At 43.6% G+C, this 21,690-nt stretch overlaps 1 protein-coding gene across 1 annotated transcript in view; it reads right to left on the bottom strand.

The window, feature by feature from the left end:
* The window catches only part of SORCS3 (sortilin related VPS10 domain containing receptor 3), a 770,211-nt gene that overhangs the window by 150,246 nt on the left and 598,275 nt on the right, over positions 1 to 21,690 (bottom strand). Inside the window, exons 8-9 of the mRNA XM_069754246.1 lie at positions 1,368 to 1,457; positions 1,076 to 1,255 (exon numbers count right to left, since the gene is read on the bottom strand). Coding sequence (XP_069610347.1) covers positions 1,076 to 1,255; positions 1,368 to 1,457 — 270 coding nt within the window. The remainder of the gene's footprint in view (positions 1 to 1,075; positions 1,256 to 1,367; positions 1,458 to 21,690) is intronic.

The raw sequence follows: 21,690 nt of genomic DNA, 5'->3' as shown, positions 1-21,690 counted from the left end.
CACTCGTCCATATTATGCTCTAGAGTGACTTCGGCCTTAGGGTGGCTCCACTGATATGACTGCCAGAAGAAACTTATCATCATCTGGGATAATCAATGTGTGGTGGCTTTTAGGCATCAACCATGCTGACTGTGGCTCTTAAATTTGTTTATTTCTGATACCAAGAGATCTAGGGCACAATAAAACATATCCAAGGCATGTGCCCAGGGTTGGCATCAGCACCTGGGCAAGTGCCATGGCCCTGAGCAGGCGGGGAGCCCACTCGCCATCGGAGACACCAGCGCCCTTTGAGGGCCCAGTGCCTGTGCCAGTGCTGGCACCTGAGTGGGCTCCCTTACTTGCTCCGGGTCCCGACACTTGCGATACTTACCTCTCCATGTTCCATCGCTGCAGCGTCTTCTGTGTCCTCTGACTATGATGTTTCAGGTCAGAGGGCGCGATGACGTCAGTACTGGGAGCCCTCTGCCTAAACAGTCACAGTGCAGAGAGCTGGAAGACGCCGACGCTGAGGAGTCCGGAGCAGAGCAGCGGCCAGAGAGGAGAAGTGAGTATTTCACTTTTTTAATGTTTGGATCATCTTATGGGACCAGTTACATATAGAGCAGTATATGGGGCCAATTACATATGGAGCATATTATGGGTCTAGTTATATATGGAGCATCTTATGAGGCCAATTATATATCGAGCATTATAGGGGGCCCATTATATATGGAGCATCTTATGGGGCCAATTATATATCGAGCATTATTGGGGGCCCATTATATATGGAGCAATATGTGGTGCCCATCATATACTACATGGCTAAGTGCCTCCATGGCTGGCTCTCTTCTAGGCTTGATTGTTACCTCTCAGGACAAGTACATCATTAGGGGTGACCTCCAACCACAGCTGGTGCAGGTGAGTTGTCCTGGCCTTGGTCTTCTGCTCACGGTGCATGCGCCAAAAGAGGTGGCTTGTCGGATGTTAAATAAGCCAAGAAGGTACAAGCCATCTTGACTGTTTGGAAAAACAACTCCACCCTCCGATTTCCCACAGCAAATACAACCAATTCTAACCAAAGCAATCCAAGCAATACCTCATAAAGGTCAATGACGATGTTCCCCTCGAGGCCACGGCTGCTCTTGACATTTTCCAGGGCGAGGGTGAAATAGACGCCTCTCGTGTCCGAGATATACAGGTTATAGGTCTCATTTTGGTTCCACTCTTGGACGGCAGCAAACACCTGTTTTTCATCAGTGCTAATGATATGCATGTCCTGCCATTAGAGAAGAAGGCGATCACCGGTCAAAGAGTGATCAACACCACGCAGATATTACCAGGGACATCCACATTATACACAGTATTGGAGCGTGCAATTAGTACGTTACCTTTGGAAGAGAATATTTAGGAAGCTTTATCTGAGCAAAAGATTCACGCTTATAAGACACAAAGTAGCTGGCACGTCCACCGGAGGTCGCCTGAAGAAGAGAAGACCTTTATATTAACGATGGAACTATAACACAAAGAGTGACAAAAAGTATCACACACATTATATCTCCCACATGTACATATTATAATCAGACATGGGACCATAAATCTGCAAATAAGGAGGAATATTATAACAGGTTTTATCATTCAAGGCAGTATTACAGCAGCTGTATTCTTGTAGATATGGGCAGTATTATAGTAGTTATATTCTTGTACATAGGGGCAGTATTATAGTAGTTATATTCTTGTACATAGGGGCAGTATTATAGTAGTTATATTCTTGTACATAGGAGCAGTATTATAGTAGTTATATTCTTGTACATAGGGGCAGTATTATAGTAGTTATATTCTTGTACATAGGAGCAGTATTATAGTAGTTATATTCTGATACATAGGGGCAGTATTATAGTAGTTATATTCCTGTACATAGGGGCAGTATTATAGTAGTTATATTCTTGTACATAGGGGGCAGTATTATAGTAGTTATATTCCTGTACATAGGGAGCAGTATTATAGTAGTTATATTCCTGTACATAGGAGCAGTATTATAGTAGTTATAATCCTGTACATAGGAGCAGTATTATAGTAGTTATATTTTTGTACATAGGGGCAGTATTATAGTAGTTATATTCTTGTACATAGGGGCAGTATTATAGTAGTTATATTCTTGTACATAGGAGCAGTATTATAGTAGTTATATTCTGATACATAGGGGCAGTATTATAGTAGTTATATTCCTGTACATAGGGGCAGTATTATAGTAGTTATATTCTTGTACATAGGGGGCAGTATTATAGTAGTTATATTCCTGTACATAGGGAGCAGTATTATAGTAGTTATATCCTTGTACATAGGAGCAGTATTATAGTAGTTATATCCTTGTACATAGGGGCAGTATTATAGTAGTTATATTTTTGTACATAGGGGCAGTATTATAGTAGTTATATTCTTGTACATAGGGGCAGTATTATAGTAGTTATATTCTTGTACATAGGAGCAGTATTATAGTAGTTATATTCTGATACATAGGGGCAGTATTATAGTAGTTATATTCCTGTACATAGGGGCAGTATTATAGTAGTTATATTCTTGTACATAGGGGGCAGTATTATAGTAGTTGTATTCCTGTACATAGGGAGCAGTATTATAGTAGTTATATCCTTGTACATAGGAGCAGTATTATAGTAGTTATATTCCTGTACATAGGAGCAGTATTATAGTAGTTATAATCCTGTACATAGGAGCAGTATTATAGTAGTTATATTTTTGTACATAGGGGCAGTATTATAGTAGTTATATTCTTGTACATAGTGGCAGTATTATAGTAGTTATATTCTTGTACATAGTGGCAGTATTATAGTAGTTATATTTTTGTACATAGGAGCAGTATTATAGTAGTTATATTCCTGTACATAGGGGCAGTATTATAGTAGTTATATTCTTCTACATAGGGGGCAGTATTATAGTAGTTATATTCTTGTATATAGGAAGCAGTATTATAGTAGTTATATTCTTGTACATAGGAGCAGTATTATAGTAGTTATAGTTTTGTACATAGGGGCAGTATTATAGTAGTTATATTCTTGTACATAGGAGCAGTATTATAGTAGTTATATTATTGTATATAGGAAGCAGTATTATAGTAGTTATATTCTTGTACATAGAAGCAGTATTATAATAGTTATATTCTTGTACATAGGAGCAGTATTATAGTAATTATATTCTTGTACATAGGGACAGTATTATAGTAGTTATATCCTTGTACATAGGGGAAGTATTATAGTAGTTATATTCTTGTACATACGAGGCATTATTATAGTAGTTATATTCTTGTACATAGGGACAGTATTATAGTAGTTATATTCTTGTACGTAGAGGCAGTATTATGGAATCAATGGTGCTATAAAAAATAAATAATAATAATAATAATAATAATAGTAGTTATATTCTTGTACATAGGAGCAGTAATATAGTAGTTATATTCTTGTACATAGGAGCAGTATTATAGTAGTTATATTCTTGTATATAGGAGCAGTATTATAGTAGTTATATTCTTGTACATAGGGGCAGTATTATAGTAGTCATATTCTTGTACATAGGGGCAGTATTATAGTAGTTATATTCTTGTACTTAGGAGCAGTATTATAGTAGTTATATCCTTGTACATAGGGGCAGTATTATGGTAGTTATATCCTTGTACATAGGAGCAGTATTATAATAGTTATATTCTTGTACATAGGAGCAGTATTATAGTAGTTATATTCTTGTATATAGGGGCAGTATTATAGTAGTTATATTCTTGTACATAGGAGCAGTATTATAGTAGTTATATTCTTGTACATAGGGGCAGTATTATAGTAGTTATATTCTTGTACATAGGGGCAGTAGTATAGTAGTTATATTCTTGTACATAGGGATCAGTATAATAGTAGTTGATGGTCGTGACCAATCAGCGACGGGCACAGTCCAGCCGCGAATTCGCTCCTTCCTACTCTCTGTCAGTGCCCCCTCCAGTCAGCACTCACACAGGGTTAATGGCTGCGTTACACCACGCTATGCTGCGGTATAACGCAGTCCGTTAACGCTGCTATTAACCCTGTGTGACTAACTTTTTACTATTGATGCAGCATCAATAGTAAAAAGATCTAATGTTAAAAATAATAAACAAAATAAAAAATCATTATATACTCACCTTCCGTCGCATTTCCCGCTGCTCCTCGCGATGCCCCGGTCCATGCATTGCGGTTTCGAGAGATGATGACGTAGCAGTTGAGACCGCTACGTCATCATCTCGCGAGACCGCGATGCATTCTTGGGACCGGAGCGTCGCTAAACGCCTTGCCTGGATCTGGGGGCCGACGGAAAGTGAGTATATAACTATTTTTTATTTTAATTCTTTTTTTTAACAGGGATATGGTGCCCACATTGCTATATATTACGTGGGCTGTGTTAGATACTGCATGGACTGTGTTATATACTACGTCTCTGTGCTATATACTACGTGGCTGTAGTATCTATTACGTGGCTGGGCAATATACTACATCGCTGTGCTCTATACTACGTGGCCTGTGTTATATACTGCATGGGCTGTGTTATATACTACGTCTCTGTGCTATATACTACGTGGCTGGGCAATATACTACGTGGCTGTGCTATATAATACGTGGCTGTGCAATATACTATGTGGCTGTGCAATATATTACCTGGCTGTGCAATATATTACGTGGCTGGGCAATATACTACGTGGGCTGTGTTATATACTGCATGGGCTGTGTTATATACTGCAAAGGCTGTGATATATACTACGTCTCTGTGCTATATACTACGTGGCTGTGGTATATATTACATGGCTGGACAATATACTACATCGCTGTGCTCTATACTACGTGGCCTGTGTTATATACTGCATGGGCTGTGTTATATACGTCTCTGTGCTATATACTACGTGGCTGGGCAATATACTACGTGTCTGTGCTATATACTACGTGGCTGGGCAATATACTACGTGGGCTGTGCTATATACTACGTGGGCTGTGTTATATACTACGTGGGCTGTGTTATATACTACGTGGGCTGTGTTATATACTACGTGGGCTGTGTTATATACTACGTGGGCTGTGTTATACGCTACTTGGCTGTGCTATATTTCTCTGCTGTATCTGTGTATCATGAATCGTGTTAAAGAGGGGGGCCCACTGAGACTCTTTCCCGGGGGCCCTCAAAAACCTGGAGCAGGCCCTGGCTTCACTAATTGGTCACGCCCAGCCAGCTGCGAACAATCAGCGACAGGCGCAGTCCGGCCACGAATTGGCACGGGATTTGAACCACGCTTCGCTAATTGGTCACGCCTGGCAGACCGAATCCTGTGTATAAATTGTATTATTCTGAAAACTTCATAAATAAACTACATACATATTCTAGAATACCCGATGCGTTAGGATCAGGCCACTATCTAGTAGTAGTTATATTCTTCTACAGATGGGCAGTATTATAGTAGTTATATTCTTGTACATAGTGGTAGTATTATAGTAGTTATATTCTTGTACATAGGGGCAGTATTATAGTAGTTATATTCTTGTACATAGGGATCAGTATAATAGTAGTTGATGGTCGTGACCAATCAGCGACGGGCACAGTCCAGCCGCGAATTCGCTCCTTCCTACTCTCTGTCAGTGCCCCCTCCAGTCAGCACTCACACAGGGTTAATGGCTGCGTTACACCACGCTATGCTGCGGTATAACGCAGTCCGTTAACGCTGCTATTAACCCTGTGTGACTAACTTTTTACTATTGATGCAGCATCAATAGTAAAAAGATCTAATGTTAAAAATAATAAACAAAATAAAAAATCATTATATACTCACCTTCCGTCGCATTTCCCGCTGCTCCTCGCGATGCCCCGGTCCATGCATTGCGGTTTCGAGAGATGATGACGTAGCAGTTGAGACCGCTACGTCATCATCTCGCGAGACCGCGATGCATTCTTGGGACCGGAGCGTCGCTAAACGCCTTGCCTGGATCTGGGGGCCGACGGAAAGTGAGTATATAACTATTTTTTATTTTAATTCTTTTTTTTAACAGGGATATGGTGCCCACATTGCTATATATTACGTGGGCTGTGTTAGATACTGCATGGACTGTGTTATATACTACGTCTCTGTGCTATATACTACGTGGCTGTAGTATCTATTACGTGGCTGGGCAATATACTACATCGCTGTGCTCTATACTACGTGGCCTGTGTTATATACTGCATGGGCTGTGTTATATACTACGTCTCTGTGCTATATACTACGTGGCTGGGCAATATACTACGTGGCTGTGCTATATAATACGTGGCTGTGCAATATACTATGTGGCTGTGCAATATATTACCTGGCTGTGCAATATATTACGTGGCTGGGCAATATACTACGTGGGCTGTGTTATATACTGCATGGGCTGTGTTATATACTGCAAAGGCTGTGATATATACTACGTCTCTGTGCTATATACTACGTGGCTGTGGTATATATTACATGGCTGGACAATATACTACATCGCTGTGCTCTATACTACGTGGCCTGTGTTATATACTGCATGGGCTGTGTTATATACGTCTCTGTGCTATATACTACGTGGCTGGGCAATATACTACGTGTCTGTGCTATATACTACGTGGCTGGGCAATATACTACGTGGGCTGTGCTATATACTACGTGGGCTGTGTTATATACTACGTGGGCTGTGTTATATACTACGTGGGCTGTGTTATATACTACGTGGGCTGTGTTATATACTACGTGGGCTGTGTTATACGCTACTTGGCTGTGCTATATTTCTCTGCTGTATCTGTGTATCATGAATCGTGTTAAAGAGGGGGGCCCACTGAGACTCTTTCCCGGGGGCCCTCAAAAACCTGGAGCAGGCCCTGGCTTCACTAATTGGTCACGCCCAGCCAGCTGCGAACAATCAGCGACAGGCGCAGTCCGGCCACGAATTGGCACGGGATTTGAACCACGCTTCGCTAATTGGTCACGCCTGGCAGACCGAATCCTGTGTATAAATTGTATTATTCTGAAAACTTCATAAATAAACTACATACATATTCTAGAATACCCGATGCGTTAGGATCAGGCCACTATCTAGTAGTAGTTATATTCTTCTACAGATGGGCAGTATTATAGTAGTTATATTCTTGTACATAGTGGTAGTATTATAGTAGTTATATTCTTGTACATAGGGGCAGTATTATAGTAGTTATGTTCTTGTACATAGGGGCAGTATTATAGTAGTTACATTCTTGTACATAGGGAGCAGTATTATAGTAGTTATATTCTTGTACATAGGGGGCGGTATTATAGTAGTTATATTTTTATACATAGGGGCAGTATTATAGTAGTTATATTCTTGTACATAGGGGCAGTATTATAGCAGTTATATTTTTATACATAGGGGCAGTATTATAGTAGTTATATTCTTGTACATAGGAGCAATGTCATAGTAGATATAGTAGTTATATTCTTGTACATAGGGGGCGGTATTAGAGTAGTTATATTCTTGCACATAGGAGCAGTAAGTTTTATAGTAGTTATACTCTTATACATAGGGAGCAGTATTATAGTAGTTATATTCTTGTACATTGGGGGAGTATTATACTAATCATATGTAAACAGTGAAATATAAGCTATACCTTTATAGCTGTATTATTCTGAAGTAATACAGAAGAGAAACATAACCCTCATGGAGTAAGAAGTTTTGTCTGATAAATCCCTTTTTTGCCAATTTCCTTGCAATATTAATCATAGTAGATTTTTCATAAGAAAACAACGAGCACAGCAGAAAAGTAAATAGAATATAAAATATTTGTTGTGTCCTGTAGATGGAAGCGACATTGAGAATAATAATATTTTGTAACATTTACATTGTTCCACGGGATCCATGAGCTGAGAATGAAATCGTCCAGAGATGATAGGAGTCTCCCAAGCTTCCCGATTCCTCCTTTGTTCTGGTATCTCTGGTGTTTCCATACAGTATCTCTGGGATATATGGACGATGTTTGCAGTAAATTCCCAGTATGTATCATCTAGATGGTGGCCCGATTCTAACACATCAGGTATTCCAGAATATGTATGTAGTTTATTTATGAAGTTTTCAGAGTAATGCAATTTATACACAGGATTCAGCCGGCCGCGACCGATTAGCGAAGTGTGGTTCAAATCCCGCGCCAATTTGCGGCCGGACTGCGCCTGTCGCTGATTGGTCACGCTCGGCCGCGAACAATCAGTGAAGCCAGGGCCTGCTCCAGGTTTTTGAGGGCCCCGGGCGAAAGAGTCTCAGTGGGCCCCCCTCTTTAACACGTAGCACGATTCATGATGCACAGATACAGCAGAGAAATATAGCACAGCCAAGTAGCATATAACACAGCCCACGTAGCATATAACAAAGCCCAAGCAGCATATAGCACAGCCACACAGCATATAGCACAGGACACGTAGTATATAGCACAGGACACGTAGTATATAACACAGACAACGTAGCAAATAGCACAGCCCATGTCGTATCTAGCACAGCCACGTAGTATATAGCACAGCCACATTATATATAACACAGCCCACGCAGTATATAACACAGCCCACATAGTATATCTGACAGACCGAACATTCAGTGTCTCCCTCCCCCACACCACCTCCTCACTTCGCCCCTTGTCAGTCGGTGTTCCTCAAGGCTCTGTTCTAGGACCCCTACTCTTCTCCATCTACACTTTCGGCCTGGGACAGCTCATAGAATCCCACGGTATGCAGTACCATCTCTACGCTGATGACACACAGATTTACCTATCCGGACCTGACCTCACCTCCTTACTTACCAAAATCCCGCACTGTCTGTCTGCTATTTCAGCCTTCTTTTCTGCTCGCTTTCTACAACTGAACATAGACAAAACAGAATTCATCATCTTTCCCCCATCTCACTCTACCCCTCCACCAGACCTATCCATCAATGTCAATGGTTGCTCACTTTCCCCAGTCTCACACGCCCAGTGCCTCGGTGTGATCCTTGACTCTGCCCTCTCTTTCAAGCCACATATCCAAGCCCTTGCCTCCTCCTGCCGTCTCAAACTCAAAAATATTTCCCGGATCCGTGCTTTCCTTGACCGCGACACCGCTAATATGCTAGTGCATGCCCTTATCATCTCCCGCCTCGACTACTGCAACCTCCTACTCTCTGGATTCCCCTCTAGCACTCTGGCACCACTCCAATCCATCCTACACTCTGCTGCCCGACTAATCTACCTGTCTCCCCGCTATTCCCCAGCCTCTCCCCTATGTCAAGCCCTTCACTGGCTTCCTATCACCCAGAGACTCCAGTTCAAAACCCTCACAATGACATACAAGGCCATCCACAACCTGTCTCCTCCATACATCTGTGACATGGTCTCCCGGTACCTACCTACACGCAACCTCCAATCCTCTCAAGACCTCCTTCTCTACTCCCCTCTTATCTCTTCTTCCCACAACCGCATCCAAGACTTCTCCCGTGCTTCCCCCATACTCTGGAACTCTCTACCCCAACACATCAGACTCTCGCCTACCATGGAAACCTTCAAAAAGAACCTGAAGACTCACCTCTTCTGACAAGCCTACAGCCTACGGTGATCCTGAATTTACTGAACCGCCGCACAACCTGCCCTACCCTCTCCTAGTGTTTCATCACCCATCCCCTGCAGACTCTGAGCCCTCGTCGGCAGGGTCCTCCCTCCTTATGTACCCGTGTGCCTTATTTGCTCATGTTTAATGTACTTGTCTATATTTGCCCCATATTCACATGTAAAGCACCATGGAAAAAATGGAGCTATAAAAATGTATAATAATAATAATAATAATAATATAGCACAGCCCACGTAGCAGATAGCACAGCCACGTAGCAAATAACACAGCCATGTAGTATATAACATAGTCACGTAGTATATTGCCCAGCCACATAGTATATAGCACAGCCACATAGTATAGTATAGACCCATGACCTCTGAGGGAGACCCAGCTTTCTCAAACTGGGCCCTACATTATGCTGCAAAATTTGTTGGTAGTCTTCAGACTTCATAATGCCATGCACACGGTCAAGCAGTCCAGTGCCAGAGGCAGCAAAGCAACCCCAAAACATCAGGGAACCTCCACCATGTTTGTAGGGACCATGTTCTTTTCTTTGAATGCCTCTTTTTTGCTCCGGTAAACTCTATGTTGATGCCTTTGCCCAAAAATCTCTACTTTTGTCTCATCTGACCAGAGAACATTCTTCCAAAACGTTTTAGGCTTTTTCAGGTAAGTTTTGGCAAACTCCAGCCTGGCTTTTTTATGTCTCGGGGTAAGAAGTGGGGTCCTCCTGGGTCTCCTACCATACAGTCTCTTTTCATTCAGACGCCGACGGATAGTATGGGCTGACCCTGTTGTACCCTCGGACTGCAGGGCAGCTTGAACTTGTTTGAACGTTAGTCGAGGTTCTTTATCCAACATCTGCACAATCTTGCGTTGAAATCTCTTGTCAATTTTTCCGTCCACATCTAGGGAGGTTAGCCACAGTGCCATGGGCTTTACACTTCTTGATGACACTGCGCACGTTAGACACAGGAACATTCAGGTCTTTGGAGATGGACTTGTAGCCTTGAGATTGCTCATGCTTCCTCACAATTTGGTTTCTCAAGTCCTCAGACAGTTCTTTGGTCTTCTTTATTTTCTCCATGCTCAATGTGGTACACACAAGGACACAGAACAGAGGTTGAGTCAACTTTAATCCATGTCAACTGGCTGCAAGTGTGATTTAGTTATTGCCAACACCTGTTAGGTGCCACAGGTAAGTTACAGGTGCTGTTAATTACACAAATTACAGAAGCATCGCATGATTTTTCGAACAGTGCCAATACTTTTGTCCACTCCCTTTTTTATGTTTGGTGTGGAATTATATCCAATTTGGCTTTAGGACAATTCTTTTTGTGTTTTTTCATTTAAGACAAATTAAATGAAGATAATAATAAAGAATTTGTGTTTGCAATCATTTTCAGGAAGAAACTGAGTATTATCTGACAGAATTGCAGGGGTGTCAATACTTTTGGCCACAACTGTAATATATTGTACAGCCACGTAGTATATAGTACAGCTCACGCAGTAAATAACACAGTCATGTAGTATATTGCCCAGCCACGTAGTATGTAGCACAGCCCACGTAGTGTATAGCACAGAGACGTAGTATATAACACAGCCCACGTAGTATATAACACAGCCCACGTAGTATATAACACAGCCCACATAGTATATAGCAATGTGGGCACCATATTCCTGTTAAAAAAGATAATTAAAATAAAAATAGTTATATACTCACCTTCCGGCAGCCCACAGATCCAGGCGAGGCCTTTACCGATGCTCCTCGCGACGCTTTGGTCCCAAAAATACATTGCGGTCACGCAATTTGATGACGTAGCGGTCTCGCGAGACCACTACGTCATCATCTCGCGAGACTGCAATGCATGGCCCGGAGCGTCGCGAGGAGCGGGAAAGGCGCCGGAAGGTGAGTATATAATGATTTTTTATTTATTTTTTAACATTAGATCTTTTTACTATTGATGCTGCATAGGCCGCATCAATAGTAAAAAGTTAGTCACACAGGGTTAATAGCAGCGTTAACGGACTGCGTTATACCGCAGCATAGCGCGGTGTAACGCAACCATTAATCCTGTGTGAGCGCTGACTGGAGGGGAGTATGGAGGGGGCACTGACGGAGAGTAGGAAGGGGCGAATTCGCGCGGCCGGACTGTGCCCATCGCTGATTGGTCAGCGACGCGGGATTTCCGTTACAGACAGACAGACAAACAGACGGAAGAGACCCTTAGACCATCATATAGATAGATATATGTATATATGTACATTATCAATATATACCTCCTTGCATTCACATCAACCCCCGCACTTTATAGTATTTCTTTTCGCTGTCTGCAGAGATTTAGAAAGTATCCAGAGTAATTCTGCAGGAGATCTCGCTGCGTTGTGTCTGATAAGGGTCTTACTGTACATCACACTAAACTTGTGAAGGCTTCTGGATTTAATGACGAGCAATAAAACTGATATATTTGCAGTAAGGGGCAAAAAAAAGAAACGCTGAGCCCACACATAACTAAGAAATGGGTCATCGGAAATTGCTGGAAAGGAGAAGGAGCCGCCCGGCTCGGTCAAAGACGAAGCTGACTCTGAGATTCGATTATCAGACAGTAGAAGAAAGGCAACGATCACGGTGACATGAACTGATCGAGAGGCGAATATCTGGCACCAGCTGCTACGTGTCGTGACCGCCAGGATTCAATTCCATTAAAACAGAAACATGCTCTGCAGTAATAACGTGTCGCTTAGGGGAGAAAACAGGTATTATCTATGATATTGACGGAAGAAGAAGAAAGAACAATAACACCTGCTGTAATGAGGGAAAGAATGACTTGGAGGAACTGGCAGGGATTCAAGGTTCTGATGAATGGAGCAGCCTCAATCTCAAATGTGCGCCCGCAGACGTGGAAGGTGGAGCTCGCCAACGAGACTAAACTTTCTGTAGGGTTTGATGCAAAACTTGTCAGAAACTGGAATTAGTATGAGTGAGGATACAGTGCAACTAAAAGTTTTTAGTAAATGGGGGTGAGACATTGTACCTTCTGCTACAACCTCAACTGCTGACCACCATAACATCAATGTATGGGGGGGGGGGCGAGTATATAAGCCACTGATAGGCACCTCTGTAGTTTGCAGACCACTCTCTAATTTCCTGGCTCCTCTTTCATATAGATTGTAAGCTCCTTCATTATCTCCAGACCTCTGTGGTCCTCAACCATCAGCATCATCTCCAAAGAATGATGTGGTGGACCGACCTCTCCACCATCTAGAAGTCTCCATGCGCTCAGTGGCGGCTGCACTCTTTGGTTTGCATGTACAGCAGTCACGACAATTCGCGCCTGTCCACACTTGCTTCACTCTTACAAGGTGCTGGTCAGTATCTTTTGTGTCTTTAGCAGTATACATTTGGCGGTGGCGACTGCTTCCTTGGCTGACAATCCTCTCATTTCCCTAATTCAGTTTTAAATTAGTGCTAGATCCTTCGTGCTCTTAATATTTGTAGACTTATGGCCCAGGAAAGGTTAACCTGATAGGATAGTGTCCCTTCTGAGAACGTTACACCTTGATATGGCTGGTGGGCACATATGAAGTGGCCAATGGGGATATACCTTAATTTTATAAGTAATAGGCTATATGTCAGTAATGCAGCTTACATATCACATGTTTAGGGTTTGTTAGGGTTTACATTGGCTGCTGTATATTTTGCAGACACCTCTGTAGTCTGAAATCATACCTATCATCTCCAGACACCTCTGCAGTCCACAGACATCTACATAATCTCCAGACACGACTGTGGTCTGCAGACATTGTATTATCTCTAGACACAATTGTAATCTATAGATCGCTCCATCATCCCCAGACACCTCTGAAGTCTGCAGACCTCTCCATCATCCCGACACCTCTGTAGTCTGCAGACCTCTCCATCATCCCAAGACACCTCTGTAGTCTGCAGACCTCTCCATCATCCCCAGACACCTCTGTAGTCTGCAGGCCTCTCCATCATCCCCAGACACCTCTGTAGTCTGCAGGCCTCTCCATCATCCCCAGACACCTCTGTAGTCTGCAGGCCTCGCCATCATCCCCAGACACCTCTGTAGTCTGCAGACCTCTCCATCATCCCCAGACACCTCTGTAGTCTACAAAACTCTCCATCATCCCCAGACACCTCTGTAGTCTGCAGGCCTCTCCATCATCCCCAGACACCTCTGTAGTCTGCAGGCCTCTCCATCATCCCCAGACACCTCTGTAGTCTGCAGACCTCTCCATCATCCCCAGACACCTCTGTAGTCTGCAGGCCTCTCCATCATCCCCAGACACCTCTGTAGTCTGCAGGCCTCTCCATCATCCCCAGACACCTCTGTAGTCTGCAGGCCTCTCCATCATCCCCAGACACCTCTGTAGTCTGCAGACCTCTCCATCATCCCCAGACACCTCTGTAGTCTGCAGACCTCTCCATCATCCCCAGACACCTCTGTAGTCTGCAGGCCTCTCCATCATCCCCAGACACCTCTGTAGTCTGCAGACCTCTCCATCATCCCCAGACACCTCTGTAGTCTGCAGGCCTCTCCATCATCCCAAGACACCTCTGTAGTCTGCAGGCCTCTCCATCATCCCCAGACACCTCTGTAGTCTGCAGACCTCTCCATCATCCCCAGACACCTCTGTAGTCTGCAGGCCTCTCCATCATCCCAAGACACCTCTGTAGTCTGCAGACCTCTCCATCATCCCCAGACACCTCTGTAGTCTGCAGACCTCTCCATCATCCCCAGACACCTCTGTAGTCTGCAGGCCTCTCCATCATCCCCAGACACCTCTGTAGTCTGCAGACCTCTCCATCATCCCCAGACACCTCTGTAGTCTGCAGACCTCTCCATCATCCCCAGACACCTCTGTAGTCTGCAGGCCTCTCCATCATCCCCAGACACCTCTGTAGTCTGCAGACCTCTCCATCATCCCCAGACACCTCTGTAGTCTGCAGGCCTCTCCATCATCCCCAGACACCTCTGTAGTCTACAGACCTCTCCATCATCCCCAGACACCTCTGTAGTCTGCAGGCCTCTCCATCATCCCCAGACACCTCTGTAGTCTGCAGACCTCTCCATCATCCCCAGACACCTCTGTAGTCTGCAGACCTCTCCATCATCCCCAGACACCTCTGTAGTCTGCAGGCCTCTCCATCATCCCCAGACACCTCTGTAGTCTGCAGGCCTCGCCATCATCCCCAGACACCTCTGTAGTCTGCAGACCTCTCCATCATCCCCGGACACCTCTGTAGTCTACAAAACTCTCCATCATCCCCAGACACCTCTGTAGTCTGCAGGCCTCTCCATCATCCCCAGACACCTCTGTAGTCTGCAGACCTCTCCATCATCCCCAGACACCTCTGTAGTCTGCAGGCCTCTCCATCATCCCCAGACACCTCTGTAGTCTGCAGGCCTCTCCATCATCCCCAGACACCTCTGTAGTCTGCAGACCTCTCCATCATCCCCAGACACCTCTGTAGTCTGCAGACCTCTCCATCATCCCCAGACACCTCTGTAGTCTACAAAACTCTCCATCATCCCAAGACACCTCTGTAGTCTGCAGACCTATCATCCCCAGACACCTCTGTAGTCTGCAGACCTCTCCATTATCCCCAGACACCTCTGTAGTCTGCAGACCTCTCCATCATCCCCAGACACCTCTGTAGTCTGCAGAACTCTCCATCATCCCCAGACACCTCTGTAGTCTGCAGACCTCTCCATCATCCCCAGACACCTCTGTAGTCTGCAGACCTCTCCATCAACCCCAGACACCTCTGTAGTCTGCAGAACTCTCCATCATCCCCAGACACCTCTGTAGTCTACAAAACTCTCCATCATCCCAAGACACCTCTGTAGTCTGCAGACCTATCATCCCCAGACACCTCTGTAGTCTGCAGACCTCTCCATTATCCCCAGACACCTCTGTAGTCTGCAGACCTCTCCATCATCCCCAGACACCTCTGTAGTCTGCAGAACTCTCCATCATCCCCAGACACCTCTGTAGTCTGCAGACCTCTCCATCATCCCCAGACACCTCTGTAGTCTGCAGGCCTCTCCATCATCCCCAGACACCTCTGTAGTCTACAAAACTCTCCATCATCCCAAGACACCTCTGTAGTCTGCAGACCTCTCCATCATCCCCAGACACCTCTGTAGTCTGCAGACCTCTCCATCATCCCCAGACACCTCTGTAGTCTGCAGAACTCTCCATCATCCCCAGACACCTCTGTAGTCTGCAGACCTCTCCATTATCCCCAGACACCTCTGTAGTCTGCAGACCTCTCCATCATCCCCAGACACCTCTGTAGTCTGCAGAACTCTCCATCATCCCCAGACACCTCTGTAGTCTGCAGACCTCTCCATCATCCCCAGACACCTCTGTAGTCTGCAGAACTCTCCATCATCCCCAGACACCTCTGTAGTCTGCAGACCTCTCCATTATCCCCAGACACCTCTGTAGTCTGCAGACCTCTCCATCATCCCCAGACACCTCTGTAGTCTGCAGAACTCTCCATCATCCCCAGACACCTCTGTAGTCTGCAGACCTCTCCATCATCCCCAGACACCTCTGTAGTCTGCAGACCTCGCCATCAACCCCAAACACCTCTGTAGTCTGCAAATATCTCCAGATACCTCTGTAGTCTGCAGACCTTTCAGTCATCTCCAGACACCCCTGTATCCTACAGACCTCTCCATCATCTTTATATACCAGCAGCTAACTTGTGGATTTTTATCCCTTAATCTGCAGAAATCATGAACTTGATTGTGCATCGATTGCCAGTAGAACATCTGAACTGCATCAAGTGAAGTGTTCGCAAAGAAATGCAAAATGTCTGGCCATTCCTCCCTGGACCTACAGTCCAATGATAGCTCGATGGTTTTAAGTAAACGTTCAGTAGCATGTACGTGCCCGTCTCTAGCTTTCCTCTCCCCTTCCCCTCTCCATAGACATTTATGAACAGCAACAGTCATCTCATCCATCAATTACCTGAAAATCTGTATTCACTGTATTCATATTTTTACCCAGGAATTGCGAGTAATTCATCCATTCAAGAAAAGAAAAAGACAACTTTCTCTAATAAAATAAGCAACAACATGTATTTTCTTCACCTGCACTGTCCATTTATAAAAATAATAAAGGAATGGTCTAAGAGTAAGAGCTAAGAGTTGAGTATTGCAGATAGCGCTGCATTGCATCAATTTATCCCAATGATATTTAATGTAGTTGCTGAAAATGTCTCCTTCTGACCTGGAGGACCAAAAGACTCAGCAATGAATTATCGTCTGGGAGTTTTTTTGACCTTGTCTGTGTGTTTTTATCCTCTTGTGCATCATACAACAAAGCACAAGGTCAAGCCTCAGAGTTCTGCTCCCATCGGCGGCTTCCTGTCACAATAAATCTCATTCACCCCTTTGCTTTTCAACACATTTGCTAATGTACACGTTGAGCTATAATTATGTATAGTCGTATTTTGACACAAAGTAAATCTCTTATGCGAATGCTACATTTGTGGAAAAGCTTAACTTCACAAATGATTAAAAAAAAATAGAGCAAATGAAATAATATAAAATAACCAATCTAGTAAGAAATGTGACAATGTAGCGACATTAATATGGATTCAGTTCCTGCAGTGGTGGCGACATAATGCTTAATGACAACTTGATAAGACTTTTGGTTCAACTCATAAAATGGATTTCTTAATTGTCCGTGAAGTATTGTGGCATTTTCATCGATTCATTGTAGCTTGATCAATTAATGAATCGGGGATTATCCAATGGGGCCATGAATCTCACCCACCACCATTAAGTTGTGAACTAAACTAATATCTAAACTAACATCTGCAAAGAGTTTGTATGTTCTCTCGGTGTTTGCGTGGGTTTCCTCCGGGTACTCCGGTTTCCTCCCACATTCCAAAGACATACTGATAGGGAATTTAGATTGTGAGCCCCATCGGGGACAGCGATGATAATGTGTGCAAAACTGTAAAGCGCTGCGGAATATGTTAGCGCTATATAAAAATAAAGATTATTATTAATATATAAGCGCACTTATATAATACCAATAATCAACATGCGTTATTCCAGGTCCACAAGCCAACGTCTCATTCTTTTCTATATCCTTGGCCACCATTGTGACATGATTTTACTGATTAGATATGAGCAAATCCAAACGGAATTTTGGATGATTTTTTTTTTTAGGAATTCATTGAACCTTTAACAATTTGTGAATCAATTTTCATAAAAGACTTAAACATTTTTGCCGCTATTTTACCCATTGTAGAAGAATCTCAGGCAATCAGTAATCACATCATATGGTATAGCACAGCCACTACAAAAGCAGAAGCATGGAATGCAGCTGCCGTTTTCTAGTGAATCTGGATCGTGAAAGCATGTCTCTAAGAGCAAAGCCATAGAGATAGGGAGAGAAAGCTATAAAATACTGAAGAAACTGTACAGATAGAGTGTGACAGCAGTGAAGTAGATTAGTGTTGGAGGAAATGGCTGCTGTTTATCATCAATTGCCATCTATTCACCCATAATCATATATGGACATTACTAAGCTTCTGTTTGCATCAAAGAGTTGAAAGGAGTTGGATACATTCCCAAGAGACCGAAGTGTTTTACACGCATCTTTTCAGTACTTTCAATTTGTCGCAAATAAAATTTTTTGGAAAAATCAGGCGATGTTGCAGAAAAAAAATCCTAAATATTTGCTCATCTCTACTTACTGGCCATACACAATGGATCAATGCGGACAAGTGTAATCCAATGTTCATGGAAGAAACTCAGTGGTCCCCAATAATAACAGGATCGGTCATGTTGGATTTGACATCAAAAAGCAACATATTTCCATTGGGTCGATCTGAGCTTGAATGTTTCTGCTGAGCTGAGTGCTGGTGGGCTAAAAGAGCATTTTGTTGACTGATATCCTATGTGTAAGACCAACTTTTGGTAAATTAGGACCCATCTGAAATTGAAAAGGTTCCTAGTGAAAATTTCAAAATTGGACTCAAAAATCTCATCAGTCCATCATATTTTATCATGGATGGGAAATAAGGTTCTTTTGGGTTAATGGGTGATGGACTGATGAGTTGAGTTGTTTCCTTTCCCCATTCCTGAACTACTACTGCACATCTTAATGTCTGCTAGAGTACTGTACCTACTAGCTTTAATTCACCGGAGCCTGTGCCTATGACTGTATGAAGCAGTCAGCTATTGACAAGGGTGTGTCATGTGCTGATGTGACTCCTGGAGCATCTGGGATCAGAAGGTCACAACGCTTATTAGAGGGGATTTACTTTCATTCTGTCCTGATAGGGTTAAGGAGTAGGACCCTTTGTCTTCTGGTTGTGAACTTGGAGCTTGAGTACTCAGCTGCAGCACTTGTGACCACTCCCTTCCACTATATAGACTCACAGCTGGCATTATTCCTTGCCGGTTATAGTTCATCTATGCTCACCTCTTTGAAGGAGCCAGTCTCTGGGCAAGGAGAGGCGTTTGTTCCTTTATGCAAAACTAAAGTTTCCTGTTGGAGAAGCTGAGTGTCATGATCCAGTCCGGGGTTTGTTTCTGACTATTCTCTCTCTCCGGGATGGTCATGCGGGGGTTAATCTCTGCCTCGTTTTGGGATCTGTCTGGCTATTTCAGTCTGCTGTTACCTGCAAGCAGTGCTAGTTATAGTTCCTGTCTCTGGCTTGAGCAGCCGACCCGTTATACCCTGATTTGTCCTCTGCCCATTTACCTAGGTCCCGTTCCTGTGTTCCCCTGTGACTTCGCTCGTTGTTGTACTCGCTCTCCGTGTGACCCCTTGGTATTTGACTCGGCTTGTCCTCTGACCTGTTTGACTGTCTTGCGTCTCTGGCTTTCCTGCTCCTGATTGGCTCTGACTTCTTTGGCTTGTTTCTGACCACGTGTATTGCTGTGACCTCTGGTACTTTGTTCCCTCTCTGTTGATGACCCGGCTTTGTCTGATTACTCTTTCGCCACCTAGTGGCTCCTGCCTGCTGATCTCTGATTTCACTGTGTGTGTACCTGTTTTCCATCACCCGCACCCCCCTGATGGAGGTTGTGTACTACTGTGCTGCAGGATTACACTGAGGATTGTTATTTGTTGTGTCTTTTCCCACTGTTTGTCGTACCTTCCTCATGTTGTCTTATTGTAGTAGTACGACTAGTGTCTCACTAGACAGGGTAAGTTCAGGGCCAGCGAGGGCTTAGGTGCGTGATTACGCATGGGGGATGAACCCATCTAGGGACGATAGAGAGTGCAGGGATCAGACACAGGTTTATGTTAGGAGGTGACTCCTCTCTGTTCTCCCTATCACCAGGGTCTCCTTGTACATCTTCCCTAGTGTTGCGCCGCACTCTGAGTATCCTCTCGGCCCAGCGTGAAATCTATATTACCTTTGCTCATCACTGGTATGCTCCGCATAGATTCTAGTGTAGGACACACCTGGATGCCAGCTCCCAGCCACCTGTCAGCAGGTATATGGATAACATATCGTGCTGGGCAGAGGCGCACAGTCAGTCATGAGGCCAGTTATGGAGAACATTATTAGGTAAGGGCAGGCTCCTTTGTTCTGGAGGCTCAGGCACCTACTGTTCTTCACTCCACAGTGATGTTGACTCAATTGATTGAATATCCAGGTTCTTAGATAGTTCCGATGAAATGGTTGAACAGCTACTGCTACTAAGGAGCTGGGCTAAAAACATTGTTAGGGCAGATCTGTTGGTGAACAGGTTGGTGAACATTAAGGCCAACTTTCAATTGGCAGAGTCAGAAAGTTCAGCCAGGGGTTGGCACAGTGCACGGAGTCAGACGAGCATAGGATCAAAGGAAATAGTGGGAAAACCTGTTATCAAGGCTGATAACCATTGAAAAACTGGAGTGATTCACATGTAATGATCAAGAAGATTGACGATGAACATGGTGCCAAGCTCCCCGTCTCATGTCTGAAGCCACAGGACAGTGAGACAAGGGGGATCCGACCTCATGAAGATTGACTATGCTGGCCAACAACCAGCAGAAACTTTTTACAAGCCTTATTGCAGGAGTAAGAGGAGGTCATGATAAAATCCAAACTTATTTACAGCGTTAACCAACACATATAATATTGAGGTACCCAGGGTATTGTTCACTAATCTGAAACCTTATGTTTCCCCCTTGTACAATAATAAGACTTATACTTACCTCTGATGCTGGCGCTGTCCCAGTGGTGTCAGCACCGGCTCTCCCGTGGATGGTGCCGTCACACGATCCCTGCAGTCTATCAGCATTGACTTCACTCTTTCCATCTTCGGAGAAATCAAATGCATCCAGCAGAAGCGACGGCTGATGCTTTCTCACTACCTCTGGATGTATGTGATACAAGGAGGAAACATAGGGATTCAGAAAGGGTTGACCGAGTAGTGGACAACCTCTTTAAGAAATTATTTCAGTGTGGTGACATCATCAGACTTTGATTAGAAATAATAAGATCACATTATAATTTTTTTTCTGGACTAATACTAAAAATGTTAGCCCTGGTTTGATTGTATGATGTATGATGGCCCTGTGGTTAGCGGCCTTGCAGCGCTGGGGTCCTGGGTTCAAATTCCACCAAGTACAACATCGGCAAAGAGATTGTATGTTTGTTATTGTAATAACTGACCTGTCAATATGATTCCATGGGTCAGAATGGATACACAGATATCAAACATGTATCATTTGTTTGTTTTTTTGCGCAAGTGGTTAATTTTGTAAAAGAAAATTATTACTTTTGTCGCCATTTTCCGAGACCTGTAACATTCTCATTTTTCGGGATCTGGGGCTGGGTAAGGGCTTATTTTTTGTGGCCTGAGCTTATGCTTTTATTGATACCATTTTGGGGTAGATACGATGCTTTGATCGCCCGTTATTGCATTTTACTGCAGCAACCAAAAAAACATAATTCTGAAGATTTCATTTTTCTTCTTGTTACGCCATTTACCGATCGGTTTAATTTATTTAATATTTTGATAGATTGGACATTTCTAAATGCAGCGATACGAAATATGTTTATTTTTTATTTTTTTTAAATGTTTTATTTTTAATGG

The sequence above is a fragment of the Ranitomeya imitator genome, chromosome 2 (genome assembly GCF_032444005.1).
Source record: "Ranitomeya imitator isolate aRanImi1 chromosome 2, aRanImi1.pri, whole genome shotgun sequence".
NCBI lineage: Eukaryota > Metazoa > Chordata > Amphibia > Anura > Dendrobatidae > Ranitomeya > Ranitomeya imitator.
The sequence above is the reverse complement of the archived record's forward strand: the minus strand, read 5'-3'. Positions and strand labels throughout refer to the sequence as shown.